This window comes from Hyla sarda, chromosome 6, assembly GCF_029499605.1.
Source record: "Hyla sarda isolate aHylSar1 chromosome 6, aHylSar1.hap1, whole genome shotgun sequence".
In the NCBI taxonomy this organism is placed as follows: Eukaryota; Metazoa; Chordata; class Amphibia; order Anura; family Hylidae; genus Hyla; species Hyla sarda.
In genome coordinates, this window is record NC_079194.1 from 8,235,419 (window position 1) to 8,260,939 (window position 25,521).

The window sequence follows — 25,521 nt, forward strand, 5'->3', positions numbered from 1 at the left end:
CTCTAGTCTGGAGTCTGTTCTACAAACTGCAGTACGGTAATTTTGAAGTCTGATCTTGGACTGGCATTGATTTTGAGGTCAGGTCTGGGTCCTTAGCTGGGATCTGCAATAATGTTAAGGTCTGGTCTGGGATTTACATTGATTATGAGGTCAGGTCTGGGGTCTGAGCTGGAATCTGCAGTAATGTTAAGGTCTGGTCTAGGATTTGCATTGATTTTCAGGTCAGGTCTGGGGTCTTAGCTGGAATGTGCAGTAATTTTAAGGTCTGGTCTGGGATTTACATTTATTTTGAGGTCAGGTCTTAGCTGGGATTTGCAGTAATTTCGAGAAAGAAAGTAGAGAAAGGAAGAACCACAGTATAGGTGATCAGTAGGGGGTCTCGTCTTTGGGACCTCCATGAAAACAGACTTTGTTGAGTATACAGGCTGCTTACTATGGCACGGACTGAGATATGGGACTGCAGCACTTGGCTATCTTCAGCAGTCCTCTAGTGAGTGAATGGAGTGATGTCTCGAATAATACGTTGGAGACAAGGGACCCCCCGCCCCACTTCTTATGATCAGATACTTATCACCTATCTTGTCCATAGGTGATAGATTATAATCTGGGACGACCCCCTTTAAAACATCTCATAGACCGGGAATTGCTCAGAGACGTGATCAGACAGAGATCGTAGGACTACCGGTAATCCGTGACTCTCTGAACAATTCTTGGGCTATAGATTGCCCAGGACGTTTAAAATGTATCCTGACGATTTAAAGGGGTACTCCGCTGAAAACATCTTATCCTCTATCCAAAAGGATAGGGGATAAGATGTTAGATCGAGGGGGTCCGCTGAGGAACCCCTGTCATTCGGCTCCGTGCCCAATGACTGGTGATGCCAGCCACCACGCCCCCATCATTCATGTCTATGGGAGGAGGCATGGCGGCTATGTACTAGCCATCATTCCCCCTCCCATAGACATGAATGGTGGGGGTGTGGAGTGACATCACGAGGGATCCTGGCACGGCATGATGTCTGTTTCCAGCTGCGGAAACCCAACGTTCTAAACATACTGTTTAGAATGCCGGGTGCTACACGAAAATCCCAGGGGGTCCCCAGTGGCGGGACCCCCGTGATCAGACATCTTATCCCCTATCCTTTGAATAGGGGATAAGATGTGTTTAGCGGAGTACCCCTTTAAGGTACCGAAGTGCAGACACTATTCAGTCCTATAAATAAATTATATAAAGACGCAAACCTGTCACTTTAATTGGCGAAACGCAGTAGATCCGACTCCGTCTGTAGCCCCGGGCAGTATTCTTACACCACATCGACATTATGGATGTTACAGCTTTTTATTATGGAGACAGCTGTACAAAAAAGGCATCAAAAATTCTTTATAACAAAAGAAAAAAAATTTCTTTACTATACAAAAAAGCATGCAAAAATATAGATTCAATGTGGAAGCAAAATAAATATAAAGTCTTCATTTAAATAATGTGATATATATACAGCGGTGTCACCGCAACCTACGACTCTATAGGTGGTCCAAAACTAACACTCCCATCATGCCCTGACAGCCTTCGGCTGTCAGGGCATGATGGGAGTGGTAGTTTTGGAACACGTGAAGAATCACCGTTTTGGGGGGGGGACACCTATTACAGATTTAGTCGTCTGTTTACATACAGCTGCTTATTTGCAATAGACGTTGTCGCATTCAAGAAAGACAGGACGGGGCCCTTCGTCTTATACAAAGGAGCTAGAATAGATTTATTCGATTTCATTAAGCGCCTTACAAAAAAAAAACGTAATGGCGCCCTTACAAAAAAAGTGACCACAATTATATATACATATATATAGACATTGACAATAGAAGGCGAATGTATCCAGGGGTTCAGCAGAGATATTCTTCAAAATCCGCCATGATGTCGCTCTGCAGATACATGTCGATGGTTCCGGCCATCTGGAAAAGGGAAGAAAAAGACGACATTGTACGTATTTACTTATGTGGAGGAGTTATTGTCATGTGGAGGTTATCCTTGAAGGACATCTAGAGGGTTCTGGAGAGGGACGCTATCAAGACGGGAACATCAGATGTCCACTGCCGCCACTAATCGATTTCCTTTGCACACACAGATGACTGGGAACAACTATCATCTTCTGGGAACAACTAACATGTTAGGCACTAAAAGGAGAATTACTGGCAAAAATCCTGGCTTCATAGCAAATCCACAGATCCCAGTTATGATCCCAATATTGCAGGAAATATTGATGCAAGTTCTTTATCCCTATGTTCTTCTTTGCACACAGATGACTGGGAACAACCATCATCTTCTGGGAACAACTAACATGTTATCTACTTATACATTAGAAAGCTGTCTTGTTGGGAAGCAAGGGGGGGGGAGGGAACATCAGATGTCAGCTACTGCCGCTTATCGATTTCACAAGGAAATGCTGGCGAGATGGAACGTCTCCGTAGTCTACAGAAATGCTGCGCCTTACGTGTGTATTCACACACACAACCATCAGTCTAAACTATACAAAGTCAAATATAAATACAACCCTGGCACTGCACCTGACATGTATCCACACACATAACCATCAGTCTGTAAACGCTACAAAGTCAAATATAGAATATAGGCACTAAAAGGAGAATTAATGGCAAAAATCCTGGACTCCCTGCAGTTTTATAGCAAATCCAAAGATTTATATTGCTGCAATTTATTTATCCTTATGGTCTCCTTTGCACACATAGATGACTGTGAACAACCATCATCTTCTGGGAACAACTAATATCTACTGATACATTAAAAAGCTGTCTTGTTGTGAAGCAGGGGGGGGAGGGGGTTGGTGTCATGTTTTCAATGAGCCCAGTATACAACTAGGTAAGATCTGTAAGGGCCCGTTAACTCTATGGATTTTCTGGCCAGAATATTCCATAAGTGATTCCCAGTGCAGCAGGCACTGCTGAAATCAATCGTCGCTAAGACCGTGCAGACTTGCACCATCCCCATTGATGGGAATGCAGTTTTTGTGTGGAATTCTGTAGAAAGAATAAACATGTTCACTCTTTCGGTGGTGCTCGGAGAACAGAATATCCACTGCAGCTTTTCTGCAGTGTGCACGTTGCAGCAATTTTCAAATTTCAGAGAAGAATTCCGCTTTGAAATTTCATAGAGTGAATGGGCCCTTGAACTGAGCCTACATGGTGTTCCGCGGGGGTCGGCAGTGTTTTACAGTTGACAACCATTGACACTGGCTGGGATCAGGGATAAATCAGATCTCTCCTAGAAGCCACAGTCAATAGTAAGTGCGGCATTTAACCAGTTAGATTTGGGGAGTGGGGGGCTTCATCACCTGATCACCGGGTGCTGTTAGATGTCATGGCAGCCAAGGGCTTCGTGAAAGCCTGCAGGGGTGCTGTGATAGAACCATTAATATTCCCTGCCAGACACTACAGGCACTGTATAATAGGAGATCAGTAAAATGACAGCTCACTGCAATGCATTCATCTACATCAGTCTATGTTCACACACATAATAAATGAATACGGACATATGTTTAAAGAGGTACTTTTGCCAGAAAGTTAAACAGATTTGTAAATTACTTCTATTAAAAAATCTTAATCCTTCCTGTACTTATTAGCTGCTGAATACTACAGCGGAAATTATTTTCTTTTTGAAACACAGAGCTCTCTGCTGACATCATGACCACAGTGCTCTCTGCTGACATCTCTGTCCATTTTAGGAACTGTCCAGAACAGCATATGTTTGCTATGGGGATTTCCTTTTACTCTGGACAGTTCATAAAATGGACAGAGATGTCAGCAGAGAGCACTGTGCTCATGATGTCAGCAGAGAGCTCTGTGTTTCAAAAAGAAAAGAATTTCCACTGTAGTATTCAGCAGCTAATAAGTACAGGAAGGATTAAAGGGTACCTTTCATCAAAAAAACTTTTGATATATTATAGATTAATGTGTGCAGAATAACTTTCCAATTGCATGTTATTAAAAAATATGCTTCTTTCTATTTAATTTTCCACTTTGAAAAAATGACCACTAGGGGTCTCCCTATCAGTCCTTTTTTTTTTTTTTTTTTTTTTTTTATAGATTTCAGACTCATGCTGGAGTCCTAAATCTCAGACTACAGCCGGGACACAGACAAACTCCTGGCAGGGAGCAGTGCTGAGTTTGTCTGTGTCCCGGCTGCAGTTTGAGATTTAGGACTCCAGCATGAGTCTGAAATCTATAAAAAAGGACTGGTAGGGAGACCCCTAGTGGTCATTTTTTCAAAGTGGAAAATTAAATAGAAAGAAGCATATTTTTTAATAACATGCTATTGGAAAGTTATTCTGCATACATTAATCTATAATATATCAAAAGTTTTTTTGATTAAAGGTACCCTTTAAGATTTTTTTTATAGAAGTAATTTACAAATCTGTTTAACTTTCCGGCACCAGTTGTTTAAAAAAAAAAAAAAAAGGTTTTCACCGGAGTACCCCTTTAAGGCTAAGTTCACACGTTAGAAAATTTAAAGACATATTTTATTTTGTGCACACATTTTTGTCTATAATCTTAAAAAAAAAAAAAAAAGCTGAAATAATGCAACTGTTTGAAAAGGATGCAAGTGAAATATTGTTGGTAAAATTTTTTGATATGTGAACTTGTTTTTACATGTACTTATAAATGAAATAAATATATATATATATATATATATACACACATACATATATCTTCAACAACACCCCCTCTTTTTATTTTATTTATTGTAAATAAATTATAAAGTCACATAATGATCCCATAAGTGAAAGAGGGGGAAAAAAAAAAAAGAGTGTAAAAGAGAGAAATAAAATACCCCCCCCCCCCCAAAAAAAAATACCCAATGCCAGAATTCCTTTTTTTGTCACCTTTCAAAACAATTAATTAAAAAGTGATCAAAAAGTCACATCTACCCCTCAAATGGTACTAAAAAACCTAAAGATAACTGTACAAAAATACGCTCTCACACCGCTCCATAGATGGAAAAAAAACAAATAAATTAAAAGGGGGTCAGAATAGGGTGATGGCAAAAAAAAAAAAAAAACTATAGAAATCTTGGAGAAAAAAAATGTATAGCAATAATAATAAATATCTGTAAATGTATTTTTTTTTACAAAAGAGTAAATGCATTACAAACTATAATTATAATTTAAAAAAATTGTAGATTCTGATTTATTTTAATTTATTTATGTTTTTTTATGTGGTAAAATAATTGGAGCTCTTGAAAAGTACAATTTGTTCTGCAACAGAAATTGAAAAAAATGGCTAAAACGTAAAGGCTCTGGCTGTTAGAAGACGAGGAGATAGAGACAGGGGGGAAAAAAAAATTAAAAGGAAATAAAATTTGTTCTAGATACAGAAATGACAAGGTGAGATAAACATCCATAATAGAAGTAATAACCAGCGCTTGAACCACAGGGTAAAAAATAGAGAAAAGTATATAAAAAGTGCTTAAAGGTGTTATCCAGGAAAAAACTTTTTTTTTTGGTATATCAACTGGCTCCAGAAAGTTAAACAGATTTGTAAATTACTTCTATTAAAAAATCTTAATCCTTTCAGTACTTATGAGCTTCTGAAGTTGAGTTGTTCTTTTCTGTCTAACTGCTCTCTGATGACACCTGTCTCGGGAATCGCCCAGCTTAAAAGAAAATTCCCATAGCAAACCCCTTCTTAACTGGGCGGTTCCCGAGACACGTGTCATCAGAAAGCACTTAGACAGAAAAGAACAAACTTAACTTCAGAAGCTCATAAGTACTGAAAGGATTAAGATTTTTTAATAGAAGTAATTTACAAATCTGTTTAACTTTCTGGAGCCAGTTGATATATAAAAAAAAGTTTTTTCCTGGATAACCCCTTTAATTTGGCGTATCTCCTGCAATGCTATTCAACTGGGATCCTCCAGATGCATCTATAAAAACATGAATATGAAGAGCTATATAATACATAAGTTAGTGTTAAAGGGGTACTCCGCTGCTCAGCATTTAGAACAAACTGTTCCGAACGCTGGAGCCGGGAGCTTGTGACGTCATAGCTCCACCCCCTCAATGCAAGTCTATGGGAGGGGGCGTGACAACATCACGCCCCCTCCCATAGACTTGCATTGAGGGGGCGGGACAAGAAGTCATGAGGGGGCGGGACTGCGACGTCACGAGTTCCCGGCGCCCTCTCCAGCGTTCCGAACAGTTTTTTCCAAACGCTGAGCAGCAGAGTACCCCTTTAAGGGCAGCAAGTAAACTGAAACAGTGAATACGGGAATTCAGCTCACTTGGAGTGGAGCGACATTCGGCATCTGCTGCTAGGATTTTCTTAATAAAGTCACTCGCGCGATCTCAAAATGAGTCCAATAGTGATGATCGGCAGGGGCCATATTCGAATTCGCGATATTTCGCGAATATATTGACGATTATTCATCCTATGTTCACGAAATTCACATATTCGCTATGTACGTTCACTTTTTTTCCATGCGAAACTTCGCAAAAAAGTTTGCATGGGAAAAAAAAAAAAAAAAAAAAAAACGTATTCACTGTTTCAATGCGTCATGAGGAATATATAGCACTATATTCTAAATATTCGCAAATAAAAATTTGCATTACGAATATTCGTGCTCAACACTAGTGTCCCGTATCCACTGGGTAGATAGATTGTTGGGTATCTACAAGGTGAAAGCGACAGCTATTTAGGGATAAAGTACAACAAAATAAGTAAAGCCAATATCGCTACACTGGGAGAAACGTTCTGCAGCTTCACTTATCTATTGCGATCCTGGGTGCGCCATGTCTGCTCAAGGTAGAAGAATCTCCGTAATTGCATAGAATACGTTCACAGGGCGTCCGATCTGTACTGCAGGAAAGAACAAGCTTGGCTCGTAAAATGCTGTTTGTAGGAATAAAGTTATAAACACGTTGCCGAGTTGCAAAAAATGCTCTGCTGTAAGTAGTTGTAAGTTGTTTCCCTCGTACTCCTGATAGTCTATTATACAGCGTAATGCTTTCCAGAGTTCTTGTGCCATATAGAGTTAAAGGGGTACACCGCTGCTCAGCGTTTGGAACAAACTGTTCCGAACACCGGTGCCGGGAGCTCGTGACGTCATAGCCCCGCCCCCTCATGATGTCACACCCTGCCCCCTCAATGCAAGTCTATGGGAGGGGGCGTGGCAGCTGCCACGCCCCCTCCCATAGACTTGCATTGAGGGAGCGGGGTGTGACATCATGAGGGGGCGTGGCTATGACGCCACGAGCTCCCGGCGCCGGTTCCAGCATTTGGAACAGTTTGTTCCAAACGCTGAGCAGCGGAGTACCCCTTTAAATTATCTATAGCGGTACCTGAAAATATCAGGTAGAAGAAATCCCGGCACTCACTGGATATGCTGAATCACAAATGTTTATTTATCCATAAGAAAGGCAATGCAAAGTAGCGACTCGCAGGACGCGTTTCGGCCAAGTGGCCTTTGTCAACTGATAAAAAAAATATCTGTCGTTGTCTTCATACATTAGAACTCCTCTTCCAGGAATGTTTGCGTGGTTGCGTATATATCGTAGGATCGGGAAGCAGCCCCGGCCGGCGGCGTCTCAACCGGTTCTCCTGCCCGTCAGAACTCCGGAATCGCGCTCTTTGCCTGTGAGTTACATCACTACTGGTTGCAGAGGAAAGCAAAAAAAGATCCAACGCGTTTTGGTGACCTTCCTGTCATCTTCATCAGGGATGGCAAAGCATTGCACTGTATAATAGACTATTAGGAGTACGAGGGAAACAAATTACAGCAGAGCATTTCTTGCAACTACTCTCGTTCCGGAAACGTGTTTAGAACTTTATTCCTACAAACAGCATTTTACGAGCCAAGCTTGTTCTTTCCTGCAGTACAGATCGGACGCCCTGTGAACGTATTCTATGCTATTACGGAGATTCTTCTACCTTGAGCAGACATGGCGCACCCAGGATCGCAATAGATAAGTGAAGCTGCAGAACGTTTCTCCCAGTGTAGCGATATTGGCTTTACTTATTTTGTTGTATTTTATCCCTAAATAGCTGTTGCTTTCACCTTGTAGATACCCAACAATCTATCTACCCAGTGGATATGGGACACTATTGTTGAGCACGAATATTCGTAATGCAAATTTATATCGCAAATATCGGCACTTTGCGATTTTGTAAATATTTAGAATTTAGTGCTATATATTCGTAATGACGAATATTCTTTTTCTTTTTTTTTCACACGCGGATTTTTATGCGAAAAAAACATAGCGAATATGCAAATTTTGCGAACATAGGATGAATAATCGTCAATATATTTGCAAAATATCGCGAATTCGAATATGGCCCCTATTGGACACCTTTTGAGATCACACGAGTGACTTTATTAAGAAAATCCTAGCAGCAGATGCAGAACGTCGCTCGGCTGCAAGTGAGCTGAATTCCCGTATTCACTATTTTGGTTTACTTGCCCTTAAAGGGGCACTCCGCTGCTCAGCGTTTGGAACAAACTGTTCGGAATGCTGGAGCGGGCGTCGGGAGATTGTGATTTCATAGCCCCGCCCCCTCATGACATCACACCCCGCCCCCTCAATGCAAGTCTATGGGAGGGGGCGTGACGGTTGTCACGCCCCCTCCCATAGACTTGCATTGAGGGGGCGGGGCTGTGACGTCACAAGCTGCCGCCTCCAGCGTTCCAACACAATTTCCTCCAATATAGGCAGAGTCAGAGAGGCGCTTGAAACCAAGGTGAGGATAAAACTTCTACTTTATTCCCATAATGCAACGCGTTTCGCGGAGGTTCCGCTTCATCAGGCAACAGTTTGTTCCAAACGCTGAGTAGCGGAGTACCCCTTTAACACTAACTTATGTATTATATAGCTCCTCATATTCATGTTTTTATAGACACATCTGGAGGATCCCAGTTGAATAGCATTGCAGGGGATACAGGAAAGTAAGCACTTTATATATCCTTTTCTCTATTTTTTACCCTGTGGTTCAAGCGCTGGTATTACTTATTTTATATATTTTCTATTTTTTTGTGAGGCGTACGGGAGTCCTCGCGTATACTAGCAGCTGTCCTTTGGGGTACTACAATAACTCCCCCCGCATGTATTCTGGGGTCGTGTCATGGTGCGTAATTTTCAGCTGTCTTGTTTGGGGTCATCTGGAATTTGTGGATTTGTTATATATTAATAATAATGATAATAATAATGCCGATGCCGACCTCTTAGTGTGGGGATTATATCACGATTACCCCGGGTTGTCATACTGATGGTAAATACCGTATCCACAGTGACTAGGATACATACACTCTCCCTGCGGCGCCTCTCCTGCTCCTTCTTCCTCGCCAGCTCACGTTCCTCCTCAGTGCAGCCCTCGGGGGCGGTGACCTCCAGGGTCTGGAGACCTGTGATTGGCTCTTGTGAATTTACGGGAGGCACTTCAGGACTTTCCGCCTCGGAGGACGCACAGTTACTTGTTTCCGTTTCTTTTGCTTCTCTGTAAAGGATTGTGGGTGTAAAAACGTAAGTACAAATCCTTCACCTAAATCAGTGAGTATTTCAGGTGCTGGGACCTGTATAATTGTATTTTTTGTTTTGCATGTGTGTCTTTCTGGGTATTCCCGCCATTATATGCATACACTAAGAGCATGCAGAGGGTTAACATTTGCACATTGCATCTTTCTGTAAGGGTACGTTCACACGAGTGGATCCCCAGCGCGTATTATTCTGCGGATCCGCCGCTGAAGGAATGCAGACACACTGAAGCGATGTGTGAGTCGCTGCGCATGCGCGGTTTACTCTCACTCATCCCGACTGCTCCCCTTGCTCTATGAGTTAGGCCAAGAGCTGCTGCGATGTGCGAGTATACTGCGCATGAGCACGGCGAGTTGCACATCGCAGTGTGTCTACTCGTAGAGGCGGATTGTCGCTCTCAGCGGGCACCTGTAAAGGCAGCTTACAGCGGTCATTCAGCAGCGGATCCGCAGCGTAATACGCGCTGGGGATCCGCTCATGTGAACGTACCCTAAAGCTGGGCCGGAATCTATTCACATATAGGACTACTAGCAAGTGAATGGAGGATCCAGTCCCATCTCCATTCCCCTTAGCCTGGGAGAAGAGGTGGATCAAAATCTTTCTTCAGTTTAGTATTTTCCAACCAGCGTTCCGGAAGCCAAAGGAGGCACGCTGGTTGGGGACCCCCAGTAATCTCCTGTACAAGGCTTGGCTCTCACCTCAGAGAAGTGTTCTTGCCAGAAGGGCCTGCTAAGCCAATCACAGGATGAGACGGGGTTCCTTCTTGCCCAGTGATTGGCCGTGTGTGCAGTCACTTCTATTCAGCCCCAGTGCATCTTTAAGAGTGGAGGCGAAAAGCGGTGGGCCCTGGACAGGCTGAGGTGAGAGCCAGGCCTTGTACAGGAGGTTGTTGGGGGTTCCCAGAGGTTGGCCCCACACAATCACACACTTATCACCTTTCCTTTGGCTAGAGGACCCCTTTAAGCTACCGGAGAGTTGTCACATTTGTCTACATCTGCATTAGATACATTAGTTCATGTGCAAAGTCATATTTCTAGAAAAGGATGGCATGAAAGAGGTACTCCGCCCATAGGCATCTTATCCCCTGTATGATCGCGGGGGTCCCGCTGCTGGGACCCCCGCGACCTCTGTCCAGCACGGGGCTGGGTTTGGGCAGCCGGAGAGTTGACGTCATGGCACCCCCCCTCCGTTCATGTCTATGGAAGGGGGTGTGACTGATGTTACGCCCCCTCCTATAGATATGAATGGAGGGGGCGTGCCGTGACGTCATGTCTCCGGCTGCCAAAACCCAGTGTTCTAAACATACTGTTTAGAATGTGGAGGAACTCCCCCAATCATACATCTATCCAAAGGTAGGTCTGTGGGCGGAATACCCCTTTGAATTATATATGAAAACCCTGGAGGTCAGAGGTCTCAGTCCTGGGCTTTGTGTAAGGGAAACAACTTAATTAGATAAAAGGATGTGGTACACCGTGGAACTTTGGGTTACACCACTCGAATATGTGGCAATACCCACAAGGACAACTACCCACATCATCCCCTGCTACCTCATCCCAGTGACCACCACATTCTCACGACAACAAGAACTCTAAACCAGAAGCGCAGCGTCCCAGCTCAGACCTCCTCTTGTCTCCTCTGTCGGCCGGCACTTCTTGCTGTCTCTTTAGCGCCCTCTCTCGCTCCTCTTTGGCTATGGCAGCTTTCCTGAACTGCTGGAAGCTGTCGCTGGAGGACTTGATGGTCACAGGAATCGTATTCAGAGCTTTAGAAAATGTCGCCCAGCAGGAGTTTTGGACTTTTATAGTCTATAAGAGGAAGAACATTTTTTCCAATATTTAGTTAGATTTCATAATAGTGACCAATTTCCTAATTTAAATCATTAAAACTAATTCCAGTTGTGAAAATTTCAGTGACTATAGATTCTGCCTGAACTATAATGAAGAATTGTAACTAGACTTTCCTTTCTGGGTTTGTTGGTACATGACACCCAAGATATGTCCTCCACAAGCCCATAGGGCTCCACCAAGTGGGGGCACCATGATGGCCTCTACCATCTACCTTTGGGGGCCCTTACAAACCACTCTTTCAGGTTTTATTTTCCAATCCCGTTGTGATTTTGAGAGAACCTATATTTCTTTAGCCAGAACGGTGTTCTATACTTCTGACTCTGAAAAGGGACAAGAATTATAAGGACCCATAGATCTTGGTGGATAGGACAATGTGTAGTAATGAAGATCTCTTTTATAGGTGGTTCTGTTAGGGGATCAGGTGAGCTCTGTATCCCAATGGTGGAATGTGTGCCCCACAAACCTTAATATGGCCCCATTTATTAAGAACATCCCATCATCTATGCCCTGTACAACCTAGGCCCTTTCACACTGCCGGTATGCTCTGCCAAATTCAGACGTCAAACTCTTTTTTTTTTTTTTGCAGTTTGCCGGCCGTAATACCAGCAAATATCGGGTCCCAATGGACCCCATTGTATTCAATAGCCGAGGTTATTTTTGGAGAGAAAAAGATGGTGCAAGCACTACTTTTTCTCCCGCTTTTCTCAATCCTAAAATAACAGGCTTTACACTGCCGGAGACAACCGGAAGTGAACGTAGCCTAACACGGCATTACACGGTCTTCCTACCAAAACCTCATTGGGAGAGGAAATGCAAAAATGACGCTCTTGTCCTTATATCCTGACCCATATCCCGTCCTCAGGTGGGGCTGAGATGTGATGTCCCGAAAATAGAAGGGGGCGTGGTTTTGTGGGGTGTGTGTGGCTTGTGGGAGGGGTGTAGCTTGCAGGCTGGACCGCAATATTCACCTGGAGAGGCGGAGCTTGTAGAGTAAGAGCGGTGATGAAGAGATTGTGGGTAACGGAGCTGTGATGTGGGTGTATGGGTCAAAAATAGTGTTATGGGCATTGAGCGAATACTAAATATGGCTGAAAATATAAGGGGCGTGGCTTTTGGGAGGGGCGTGGCTTGCGAGATGGACCGACACACTCACCAGGAGATGCAGAGCTTGTGGAGTAAGGTACCAGAAGCCCCATACACTTGCATGGGACCTAAGCCAAAAACCTCGACCCTCACAATAAAGGGTGGGTTAGGGTTAATAAAACTATCCATTATATATAGTTTACATATTAACAAAATGTGACCAAGTTTTATTGATATATTTACAGCCGTTTGAAAGTGATGCTGATATATATATAACTCAACGTGTATGTATGTGTGTATGTTCCACAAAAACTTCCAAACGGCTAAAGATATTAACATGAAACTTGGTCACACGTTACTTATATGTCACCAACAAACATAGGATAGGTGATTTAACCCTTACTCATCCCCATTTGCCAGGGGCGGGGTTTATGTTTAAAGTCCCATACAAGTCTATGGGAAATATATGTTACTGCATAACTTCCAAACGGCTGGAGATATTTCCATAATAGTTGCTCACATGTTACTTATATGTCCACTTAAAATATAGGATAGTTCATTTAACCCTTAACTACCCCCATTTGTGAGGGTCGGGTTTTTGTTTAAAGTCCCATGCAAATCAATGGGAAATGTAAGTTCCCACATAACTTCCGTACGGCTGGAGATATTTCATTACCTGGTCACATATTACAGGTCGGGATAGGAGGTCGACATAGGAGGTCGGGATAGGAGGTCGGGATAGGAGGTCGGGATAGGAGGTCGAGATAGAAGGACGGGATAGGAGGACGGGATAGGAGGACGGGATAGGAGGACGGGAAAGGAGGACGGGAAAGGAGGTCGAGATATGAGGATGGGAAAGGAGGATCGGGATAGGAGGTCGGGATAGGAGGTCGAGATAGAAGGACGGGATAGGAGGACGGGAAAGGAGGACCGGGAAAGGAGGACCGGGATAGGAGGACCGGGATAGGAGGACCGGGATAGGAGGACCGGGATAGGAGGACCGGGATAGGAGGACCGAGATAGGAGGACCGAGATAGGAGGACCGAGAGAGGAGGACCGGGATAGGAGGACCGGGATAGGAGGACCGGGATAGGAGGACCGGGATAGGAGGACCGGGATAGGAGGACCGGGATAGGAGGACCGGGATAGGTGGACCGGGATAGGTGGACCAGGATAGGACGACGGGGATAGGACGACGGGATAGGAGGTCGGGATAGGAGGTCGGGATAGGAGGTCGGGATAGGAGGTCGGGATAGGAGGTCGGGATAGGAGGTCGGGATAGGAGGTCGGGATAGGAGGTCGAGATAGAAGGACGGGATAGGAGGACGGGATAGGAGGTCGAGATAGGAGGTCGAGATAGGAGGTCGAGATAGGAGGACGGGATAGGAGGACGGGATAGGAGGACGGGAAAGGAGGTCGAGATATGAGGATGGGATAGGAGGTCGAGATAGAAGGACGGGATAGGAGGACGGGAAAGGAGGACCGGGATAGGAGGACCGGGATAGGAGGACCGGGATAGGAGGTCGGGATAGGAGGTCGGGATAGGAGGACCGGGATAGGAGGACCGGGATAGGAGGACCGGGATAGGAGGACCGGGATAGGAGGACCGGGATAGGAGGACCGGGATAGGAGGACCGGGATAGGAGGACCGGGATAGGTGGACCGGGATAGGTGGACCGGGATAGGTGGACCGGGATAGGACGACGGGGATAGGAGGTCGGGATAGGAGGTCGGGATAGGAGGTCGGGATAGGAGGTCGGGATAGGAGGTCGGGATAGGAGGTCGAGATAGGAGGTCGAGATAGAAGGACGGGATAGGAGGACGGGATAGGAGGTCGAGATAGGAGGTCGAGATAGGAGGACGGGATAGGAGGACGGGAAAGGAGGACGGGAAAGGAGGTCGAGATACGAGGATGGGATAGGAGGTCGAGATAGAAGGACGGGATAGGAGGACGGGAAAGGAGGACTGGGATAGGAGGACCGGGATAGGAGGACCGGGATAGGAGGACCGGGATAGGAGGACCGGGATAGGAGGACCGGGATAGGAGGACCGGGATAGGAGGACCGGGATAGGAGGACCGGGATAGGTGGACCGGGATAGGTGGACCGGGATAGGTGGACCGGGATAGGTGGACCGGGATAGGTGGACCGGGATAGGTGGACCGGGATAGGACGACGGGATAGGAGGTCGGGATAGGAGGTCGGGATAGGAGGTCGGGATAGGTCGTCGGGATAGGAGGTCGGGATAGAAGGTCGGGATAGGAGGTCGGAATATGACAACAATATAGGAGGACGGGATATGAAGTCAAAAGTTTCCTCCTTTGTTTATTTTCCTCCCCAAGAAGGATTAGGAAGGAAAAACCGGGCAACGCCGGGTACTCAGCTAGTATATATATATATATATATATATATATATATACACACACACACATATATACATACACAACACATTGCACCTGAAAGAAATTAGATTTGTTTTTCTATTCCTGGATAACTCCTTTAACTATTGTGAACCTGACCTGCTTTTGTCAGGTTGTGGGCCAGAATTTGTGCCAAAATAAACCTTCAAACCTGAAAAAGGGCACGGCCAGACAGAAATGGGGCGTGGTCTGTCAGGAAAATGGGCGTGTTCTCAAAATCTGACATATTTACTCGGGAATTAACACAAAATCCTGTGAATAAATGGGTGAAAATTCCCAACAAGGAAAAGCTGCTCAAAACGTTCATGCCCTGTGAATCCCCATAATAAATAGAGGGAATCATCAAAGTCTGAGACAACAATTCAGACTAATAAAGACCCAACACCCTTAACATTTCAGGGCTATTAAAGGGGTACTCCGCTGCTCAGCGTTTGGACCAAACTGTTCCGAACGCTGGAGTCGGCGCCGGGAGCTCGTGATGTCATAGCCCCGCCCCCTCATGCCATCATTCCCCGCCCCTTCACTGCAAGTCTATGGCAGCGGAGTACCCCTTTAAGTCTCATATCTATAGATTTGCACTGGGCTGTGAGTACTATCAGGGTCCCATATTCTCTTACAAATACCTTTTCCGCTGGGGTCACCTCAACGCCGTCGCCTCGGTCGGATCTCGTACACATTTCTGTAGGACTTTTCTCCATTTCAGTTTTATGCAAATCTCCTGGATCTGGGAAGAAAGTGAAGAGTTAATAGTTATTAGCGGTTACAATATCCACTTCATACAGATGCGGACTACACATATGTCTGATGATCCGGAGCGGGGCAGGATGGGAAGGCTCCGTAATATATGACGTCCGCCCCAAAGCCCCATAGACTGATATGAGAATCCAGCAGAGTCACCATCTGCCCTGGAGAAGAAACGCGCGGCGTGCAATGCTTTATGCGGGATCTCCAGACATGTGAATTCAGCCAAAGACCTTGGACTTCCATCATGCAGTTACATTGTTATACTATGAAATATACACAGTCAGGGTCTCTGATCTGGGGGCTTCTATTTGCATAAAAAAAAATAATAATAATAATGGCCCTCATTTACTATTCTAAACCCAAATTGTTTAGTCAGTTTTTTTTGGCACATCTTTGTCTGCGCCATGTAGTAGACATCGTGCGCCAGTCTGCGACACGATGCAACATTTTTTCCCGACGGACCCGATGTGGATTCTCCCAAACCCGAAAAAGGGGCGTAACCCGACATTTCTGAGCTTCCCCACGTATTTATAAAGCTTTCCAACCCGAATTTGTTGAATTGTTGTGGATTTTTTTCCCGACAACTCAGAGGATTTGCAAAACCAACAAAACCCACGAGCGACAAACAGGATGCGACATAATAATAAATACCAGGGGAAAAAAAGCAGTCGGGTAAGAAAGCAACATAGACTTACAACCCGATTTTCTAAGTAAATGAGGGTCAATGTCTAGGGGCTGTGTACTAGGGATCGTACACAGTAAAAAAAAAAGTGAAAAATCCCCTCCCCCAATAAAAAAGTAAAACGTCCGTTTTTTCCTATTTTACCCCCAAAAAGCGTAAAAAATTTTTTTTATAGACATATTTGGTATCGCCGCGTGCGTAAATGTCCGAACTATTAAAATAAAATGTTAATGATCCCGTACGGTTAACGGCGTGAACGAAAAAAAAAAAGTCCAAAATTCCTACTTTTTTAATACATTTTAATTAAAAAAAAATTATAAAAAATGTATTAAAAGTTTTTTTATATGCAAATGTGGTATCAAAAAAAAGTACAGATCATGGCGCAAAAAATGAGCCCCCATACCGCCGCTTATACGGAAAAATAAAAAAGTTATAGGTCATCAAAATAAAGGGATTATAAACGTACTAATTTGGTTAAAAAGTTTGTGATTTTTTTTAAGCACAACAATAATATAAAAGTATATAATAATGGGTATCATTTTAATCGTATTGACCCTCAGAATAAAGAACACACGTCATTTTTACCATAAATTGTACGGCGTGAAAACAAAACCTTCCAAAATTAGCAAAAATGCGTTTTTCGTTTTAATTTCCCCACAAAAATAGTGTTTTTTGGTTGCGCCATACATTTTATGATATAATGAGTGATGTCATTACAAAGGACAACTGGTCGCGCAAAAAACAAGCCCTCATACTAGTCTGTGGATGAAAATATAAAAGAGTTATGATTTTTAGAAGGCAAGGAGGAAAAAATGAAAACGTAAAAATGAAATTGTCTGAGTCCTTAAGGCCAAAATGGGCTGAGTCCTTAAGGGGTTAAAGACCGGGACAATTATCGTTTTTTTGCATTTTCTTTCTACCTCCTTGATTTTGCAGGACCAGATGTAATTTGTAATGACACATTTCATTTTACCATAAATAAAGTGGAAAACTGAAAAAAAAAATTGTGGGATGGAATTGAATAAAATAAAAAAAAGCCATTTAGCAAATTTTGTCTTCCTTTACATTACAGCGTACATTTTCTCTTTATTCTGCGGGTCAATACGATTATAGTGGTGCCAAGTTTACATAGATTTTGTTTTATTTTACTACTGTGAAAACAGATTTTTTTTTTTAGAAAAATATAAATTCTGGCGCTTATTTTTTTTCCTGTTTACGCCATTTACCATACAGGATCAATAACATTATATTTCTCAATGCATTGATACCAAATATATATTTTTGTTTGATTATTTTAAAAGTTTGAAGGAGGGGATGATAGTATTTTTGAAGGGAGAGGGGCATATTTATCTAAAAGAAAACAGTTTTTTTTTTTTTTAGTTTTTTTTTTAATACACTTTTTAAGTCCCCATAGGGGAATTTTATAAGCAATCATTAGATTGCTTATACTGATTAGTGCTATGTTTTTGCATAACAATCAATTAGATTGGTGCTCTACTGATTCAGCCTGCCTAAGGCAGAATATCAGAAAAATGACTATGAATTACTAGTTAAGTCCTATGGCTGCCATAGTATCTGATTGGCACCTATCAATCACGTAGTGGGGGTGCCGATCGGTCATCTGACAGGAGTGGCATCTGTCATTTAGCATTTTAAAGGATTACATGACCAACATCAGCAACACTGTTGTCAGTCACTTATGGTGAGTGCCAGCTGCTGAGAGTAGCCAGCCACGCTATCTATAAAAAGAGCTCTATTGCGGTGGGTTCCCAGTGATTTAGGGAGGGGGTAGTAAGTGTTCTTTGTGGAAGACATGGCCTGAGACAATGACATACTTTATATACATCTATAGCCATAACCAACGGCCTCGGAACGTTTGGAGTGTCTGCACTGGATCCCCTCCGGAGTGCACCGCCGTCACTGGCCTCATCCCTCGAGTGTCCTCGGAAATTCCTGCCCGATCGCTATGAAGTGAGGGACTTGACAGCACAATGTTCTCTAATAAACTCACTCCGCTATCTCTGACACCCAACGGGCAGCTCTGATACAACCAAACCTCCAGATTACAGAAATTCAGAGTGGATACAGCACCAAATAGCTGAGGACTCAAGCTGGTAGATGGAGCAAGACTTTATTTGCCATCCATGTGCAACGTTTCGGCAATAAACTGCCTTTTTCAAGCATATCAAACAAAGTGACAATGTGCATATATATAGGAATCACAACATACTGTGATTGGTTACATAACAGGTGTTATACATATCGTTATAATCAAAGGCCACATCCTATTGGCTAAATTGTGTTGTCATAGTGATTCAAATACACAAAAGATATAAATCTAAAAAATATGAGAAAACAGCCATCTAAAACATATATAAGCTTCAGATGTGTTCACTACGCATGCGCAGGCAGTTGGCGCTTGCGCGGATCATTTTGTTTTGATCCCGGGCATCTATGACGCTCCTGTATCAGCTGACCTATAGTGGTCAGCTGATCGGAACTACACGGTGTGGAGCCACGCAGCCGCAGTTTGATTATTTACAAGCGAAGCTGTCACACACAGACGCAAGATTTTTCATGCGATCTATATGATGAAGATGCAATCGGAGACATGGATCAATGTAAGTGAAGTCCCAGTGAACACATCTGAAGCTTATATGGCTGTTTTCTCATATTTTTTTGATTTATATCTTTTGTGTATTTGAATCACTATGACAACACAATTTAGCCAATAGGATGTGGCCTTTGATTATAACGATATGTATAACACCTGTTATGTAACCAATCACAGTATGTTGTGATTCCTATATATATGCACATTGTCACTTTGTTTGATATGCTTGAAAAAGGCAGTTTATTGCCGAAACGTTGCACATGGATGGCAAATAAAGTCTTGCTCCATCTACCAGCTTGAGTCCTCAGCTATTTGGTGCTGTATCCACTCTGAATTTCTGTATGCCTTTCCGGGTTGGCATTCCCGGATGATCACCTGCACATGCTGATTGGATCGGTGCTGTCTCTCCTCTTCACCCAAACCTCCAGATTATATACAAAACACATAGAGGAAGATAAAAAAAAAAACATCTAATACATGAGCCTGGAGGTCTATTCTTGGGAGGGTCTCCGCTCATGTCACCATTCGCAGTGCTGGTCATCCTATTCAATGAAATAGGTACAACCGCTACTGACATTGGGGGGGGGGGTCCAACCCCTGACACTCCGCCAATCATCTGACTAAAGGGGCTGCGGTACTCATGAGAGGGTGGAGGTTTCTTCATGGTTTGCCAGACAGTGTCCTACATTTGGTTGTGTCTATACTCAGAGTTGCAGCTTGTCCCATTCGCTTGAATAAGAAGGGCTCCAATCCCAGGTACAGCCACTAACAAATAGACACTGGGTACTGCCACAAGAGGGTGTAAAAATGCTTCCCTGTTGCCACAAAAAAAGGCTCTCAGAGGCTTCTTTTGGGTAGTGTACTTCTTGGTTAGAGATTTACGACATTAGACATACCACTACCACACATTCAAAGACATTTTGCCCAGCTGGAAGGCATTGATGTGGGGGGCATCATGGGATTGAGAGAGACAGGATGGTGGTTTCAATGAATTGCCAGCCATCTAGGCTGCTATGACCAAGCTGTAAGGAGCAGTGGTTACACTACTGTTTCTTCACTACACTCCCCTGCCTCTTCATTACGCAACCTCGTCACTTCTTTACATTCTCCCATCTCTAATCTACACACCGGTCTCTACACTATACACCCGTCTCTCTTCATTACATTCTCCCTATCTCTACACTACACTTCCCCGTCCCTTCAGTACACTCCCCCATCCCTTCAGTACACTCCCCCCGTCCCTTCAGTACACTCCCCCCGTCCCTTCAGTACACTCCCCCCGTCCCTTCAGTACACTCCCCCGCCTCTTCATCACACAACATCGTCACTTCTTTACATTCTACCATCTATAATCTACACACCCCAGTCTCTACACTACACCCCCTATCTCTTCTTTACATTCTCCCTATTTCTACTGTATACACCCGTCTCTACACTACACCCCCTCTCTCTTCATTACACTCTCCCTATCTTTACACTATACACCCGTCTCTACACTACACCTCCCTATCTCTACACTATACACCCGTCTCTACACCACACCTCCCTATCTCTACACTACACTCCCTTGTCTCTTCATTACACCCCCCCAGTCTCTTCACTACACTCCCCCCAGTCTCTTCACTACACTCCCCCCCAGTCTCTTCAGTACACTCCCCCCAGTCTCTTCAGTACACTCCCCCCAGACTCTTCAGTACACTCCCCCCAGTCTATTCAGTACACTCCCCCCAGTCTATTCAGTACACTCCCCCCAGTCTATTCAGTACACTCCCCCCAGTCTATTCAGTACACTCCCCCCAGTCTATTCAGTACACTCCCCCGTCCCTTCAGTACACTCCCCCGTCCCTTCAGTACACTCCCCCATCCCTTCAGTACACTCCCCCCGTCCCTTCAGTACACTCCCCCCGTCCCTTCAGTACACTCCCCCCGTCCCTTCAGTACACTCCCCCGCCTCTTCATCACACAACCTCGTCACTTCTTTACATTCTACCATCTCTAATCTACACACCCCAGTCTCTACACTACACCCCCTATCTCTTCTTTACATTCTCCCTATTTCTACTGTATACACCCGTCTCTACACTACACCCCCTCTCTCTTCATTACACTCTCCCTATCTTTACACTATACACCCGTCTCTACACTACACCTCCCTATCTCTACACTATACACCCGTCTCTACACCACACCTCCCTATCTCTACACTACACTCCCTTGTCTCTTCATTACACCCCCCCAGTCTCTTCACTACACTTCCCCCAGTCTCTTCACTACACTCCCCCCCCAGTCTCTTCAGTACACCCCCCCAGTCTCTTCACTACACTCCCCCCAGTCTCTTCACTACACTCCCCCCCCAGTCTCTTCAGTACACTCCCCCCAGTCTCTTCAGTACACTCCCCCCAGACTCTTCAGTACACTCCCCCCAGTCTATTCAGTACACTCCCCCCAGTCTATTCAGTACACTCCCCCCAGTCTATTCAGTACACTCCCCCCAGTCTATTCAGTACACTCCCCCCAGTCTATTCAGTACACTCACCCGTCCCTTCAGTACACTCCCCCGTCCCTTCAGTACACTCCTGCCATCTCTTCATTACACTTCCCCCAGTCTTTTCAGTACACTCCCCCTCGCCCCTTCAGCACACCCCCTGTCTCTTCATTACACTGCCCCCCCATCTCTTCATTACACTCCCCCGTCCCTTCAGTACACTCCCCCTGGCTTAGAGGCCAGAATGGAAACGGAAAGGATTTCAGGATGAATTTAAAATATACGTCTGTTTTTTAACCAGATGCCTCCAGCTGTTGTAAAACTACAACTCTTAGAATGCTCAGATGCTCAGACAGCTGTTAGCTGTTCAGGCAAGCTAGGTGTTGTCGTTTTTCAACAGCTGGAGGCACTTTTGTTGAAAAACACCGACAGATAGCAAAATGGAAAATAAGAAAACAAATCATATAAAAATATTTTACACTTTTAAGTTTCTAACTTGATTGAATCAATAGCGCCTTGTATACCCACAGGAGAAAGCAGACGGACCATTACAGCTTCTTGCAATCTTTTTTTATTCATCCTTTTAATAATGAAAAAAAAAAAAAAAACTAAAACTAAAATAAAACCTCCCAGAATTGACCAATTTGTGACAATATAGATAAATACAAGATTCTCACTCACATTCGGCTTTCGGAAGAATATCTACAGGGTCATTTTTACATTCGCCGGATCCTTCAGGGTTCGCAGCTGTGTCTTTAATCTCAAGAAATTCTTCTTTCTTAGAAATAAATGACGCCTGGTAAAGTGGAAAAATCAAACATTAGTATGACAGGAGGACATTAGCTGCGGCAGCGGTCAGATCGATAGGGGGAGGATATTCTAGATATACAGATACATTTGTCACCGTTCTGCTATATCTAAAAAATCACCACTGGGTTATTTATGGTTACAGAATATATTTATTTCTTTAGAATATTAAGCTATTTTATAAATGCCTCCATCTAAATATATTTATTTTTACACATTTAAAGCTATGGGCATATTTAGATTTAAGTTTTTCATATGCTTCCTGCACGTTCTCACATATAGTGCCGGCTGCTCTGTCTCCTTCAGGGTGATATCCATTAGAAGAGGTGCCAGATAGTTCTCTTAAAGGCTCCTATCTCTCCTCTCTTGCTGGTCAACTTTGATTGGGTCATAAATCAAGAACATAGTTCAGAAAAGGAAAGAGAGGGGCTGGAGACTGAGCAGTCAGGAGAGAACAGAGAGGGGCTAGAGACTGAGCTGTCAAGAGAGGAGATAGAGGGGCTGGAGACTGAGCTGTCAGGAGAGGAGAGAGAGGGGCTAGAGACTAAGCTGTCAAGAGAGGAGAGAGAGGGGCTGGAGACTGAGCTGTCAGGAGAGGAGAGGGAGGGCCTGGAGACTGAGCTGTCAGGAGAGGAGAGAGGGGCTGGAGACTGAGCCGTGAGGAGAGGAGAGAGAGGGGCTGGAGACTAAGCTGTCGGGAGAGGAGAGAGAGGTGCTGGAGACTGAGCTGTCAGGAGAGAGAGGGGCTGGAGACTGAGCTGTCAGGAGAGGAGAGAGAGGGGCTGGAGACTGAGCTGTCAGGAGAAGAGAGAGAGGGGCTGGAGACTGAGCTGTCAGGAGAGGAGAGGGAGGGCCTGGAGACTGAGCTGTCAGGAGAGGAGAGAGGGGCTGGAGACTGAGCCGTCAGGAGAGGAGAGAGAGGGGCTGGAGACTAAGCTGTCGGGAGAGGAGAGAGAGGTGCTGGAGACTGAGCTGTCAGGAGAGAGAGGGGCTGGAGACTGAGCTGTCAGGAGAGGAGAGAGGGGCTGGAGACTGAGCTGTCAGGAGAGGAGAGAGAGGGGCTGGAGACTGAGCTGTCAGGAGAAGAGAGAGAGGGGCTGGAGACTGAGCTGTCAGGAGAGGAGAGAGAGGGGCTGGAGACTGAGCTGTCAGGAGAGGAGAGAGAGGGGCTGGAGACTGAGCTGTCAGGAGAGGAGAGAGAGGGTCTGGAGACTGAGCAGTCAGGAGAGGAGAGAGAGGGGCTGGAGACTGAGCTGTCAGGAGAGGAGAGAGAGGGGCTGGAGACTGAGCTGTCAGGAGAGGAGAGAGGGGCTGGAGACTGAGCTGTCAGGAGAGGAGAGAGGGGCTGGAGACTGAGCTGTCATAACATAACATATCGGCCAATGTTTTTACTCACCATCAACTTACTGCGCTTAAAAAGATCTGAATTTTGTACCAGATTAATGTTTTGACCTCTATACTTCAGGATGAGACTGCTAACAATTAAAGGACAATGAGGAGTCCAGTATGGCAGGCAGTATGCCTGAGAATTGTCTCAACCGTATAGGTACCAACCAACTACCGCTACAATGTGCTCTACTGGATAGATTTACATTCCGAATCTTCTCTATCTGAGGAAATTGTTATTTGTGACACCAAAAAGAGTTTTAAGACCTCTAATCCATATTGTTATCCTGTAAACTCACGCACCAGTTCTATGGACCTGTTCCAACACAGGGTGGAAAATGATTTAAAGGGGTACTCCGCTGCTCACCCGGGAGCTTGTGAAGTCATAGCCCTGCCCCCTCAAAACGTCACTCCCCGCCCCCTCAAAGCAAGTCTATGGGAGGGGGCGTGACAACTGTCACGCCCCTCCCATAGACTTGCATTGAGGGGGCGGGGCCTGACGGCATGAGGGGGCGTGGCTATGGTGTCACGAGCTCCCGGCGCCGGCTCCAGCGTTCAGAACCATTTGTTCCAAACGCTGAGTGGCGGAGTACCCCTTTAATCATTCATAATGCTTTCCTGTCAGTTGTGTATTGATTTGGTGACGTTGTCCAATGGTTCAGTTGAGGTCTTTGTACTACGTTGAAACGTATGCAACCGCCCTCGTATCCTTCCGGCTGGAAGAAGTTCCGTAACAGGGAGGAGGAGCATTGTCTGAATTTTGGTGACCGCTTTAGTATATAAAGCCATTTGCAATAAGCAGATCTCATGCCATGACTAAGAATTGTATAGTTTGAAACGCGTCAGAGTAAGTGGGTTTTATTTTGGATTTTAAGCACTGTCTTTTTTTGGATTTTAAACATGTAGCGGAACAAAGATATATTTTTACTTCTTGTGGAGCTGGAGCACCCTTCCCCCACTTGTTGGACTGCTCTGAGCTATATGACAGTTTCACTGATGGATTTTATTGTGACCCAGATAGAACAGTCTGTACCAAAAAAGGCTGCACAAAATAAACTGGGGGGAATGTTACCTAGACTCATGAGAATTTATTCTTTTATTTATTTATTTTATTTTTTTAAACGTGAAGATAAAACAAAAAAAAAACAAAAAACTGCATTCAATGGTGCGCACCATTACTGTTAATTAATAAAACATTTAACAGGTCAGACCCCACCGATCGGCTTTGCACTTCACTCCCCTGGATTCTATGGAAAGTCTATGGAGCCCATATGAATTGTACAGAGGGGGGTCCCCACCCTTAATGGTCCAGTACGGGCCGCTCCTGGACCTGGTCCCGGTGTTCTCTGACTACATGAATTCTTTCTGCACCAGTCTTTTTTATATATTTTTTTTTCAATTGTAAGTGATTGTGTAGAGAAGAACAAAACACTATGAAAAGAACAAAACATCAACTAACATGGGGAGAATTAAGAACAAAAATAAGCAATAAACCATGTAAACATTTCTATGACTATTCAGAAGTTATACAAAGAGAAGAGTCACCTCTGGCTCGGTATTCTCGGTCTTCATTGAGCAGGATTGTGGGGATTCTTTCTTAGTGGGAGCAATGGGCTCACACACAGGGGACAGGATTGGGGACAGCACCTTACTTATAGCTAGAAGAAAAAACAAAATAAACAAAACCATTTTCAATTCACAATGCACTTGGTACGTCTCCAGACCATTGGCTTCAATAAATACACCGTAGAGTGTTGTCACGAGAAATGGACAAAGTCAAAGGCGACCAGGTATGACCACTTCCTGTGACCAGGTATGACCACTTCCTATGACCAGGTATGACCACTTCCTGTAATCATGTATGGCCACTTCCTATGACCAGGTATGACCACTTCCTATGACCAGGTATGACCACTTCCTGTGAC

General features: G+C 44.4%; 1 protein-coding gene across 2 annotated transcripts in view; it reads right to left on the bottom strand.

Moving 5' to 3' along the window:
• Positions 1-1,348: 1,348 nt before the first annotated feature.
• Positions 1,349-25,521, bottom strand: part of BRDT (bromodomain testis associated) — a 166,875-nt gene continuing 142,702 nt past the window's right edge. Inside the window, exons 15-20 of one of the 2 annotated variants that reach the window (XM_056523157.1) lie at positions 25,142-25,254; positions 22,085-22,199; positions 15,502-15,602; positions 11,150-11,334; positions 9,302-9,491; positions 1,349-1,946 (exon numbers count right to left, since the gene is read on the bottom strand). In XM_056523157.1, coding sequence (XP_056379132.1) covers positions 1,878-1,946; positions 9,302-9,491; positions 11,150-11,334; positions 15,502-15,602; positions 22,085-22,199; positions 25,142-25,254 — 773 coding nt within the window. In that variant the 3' untranslated portion in view covers positions 1,349-1,877. The remainder of the gene's footprint in view (positions 1,947-9,301; positions 9,492-11,149; positions 11,335-15,501; positions 15,603-22,084; positions 22,200-25,141; positions 25,255-25,521) is intronic. The other variant, XM_056523156.1, reaches the window with a different exon arrangement.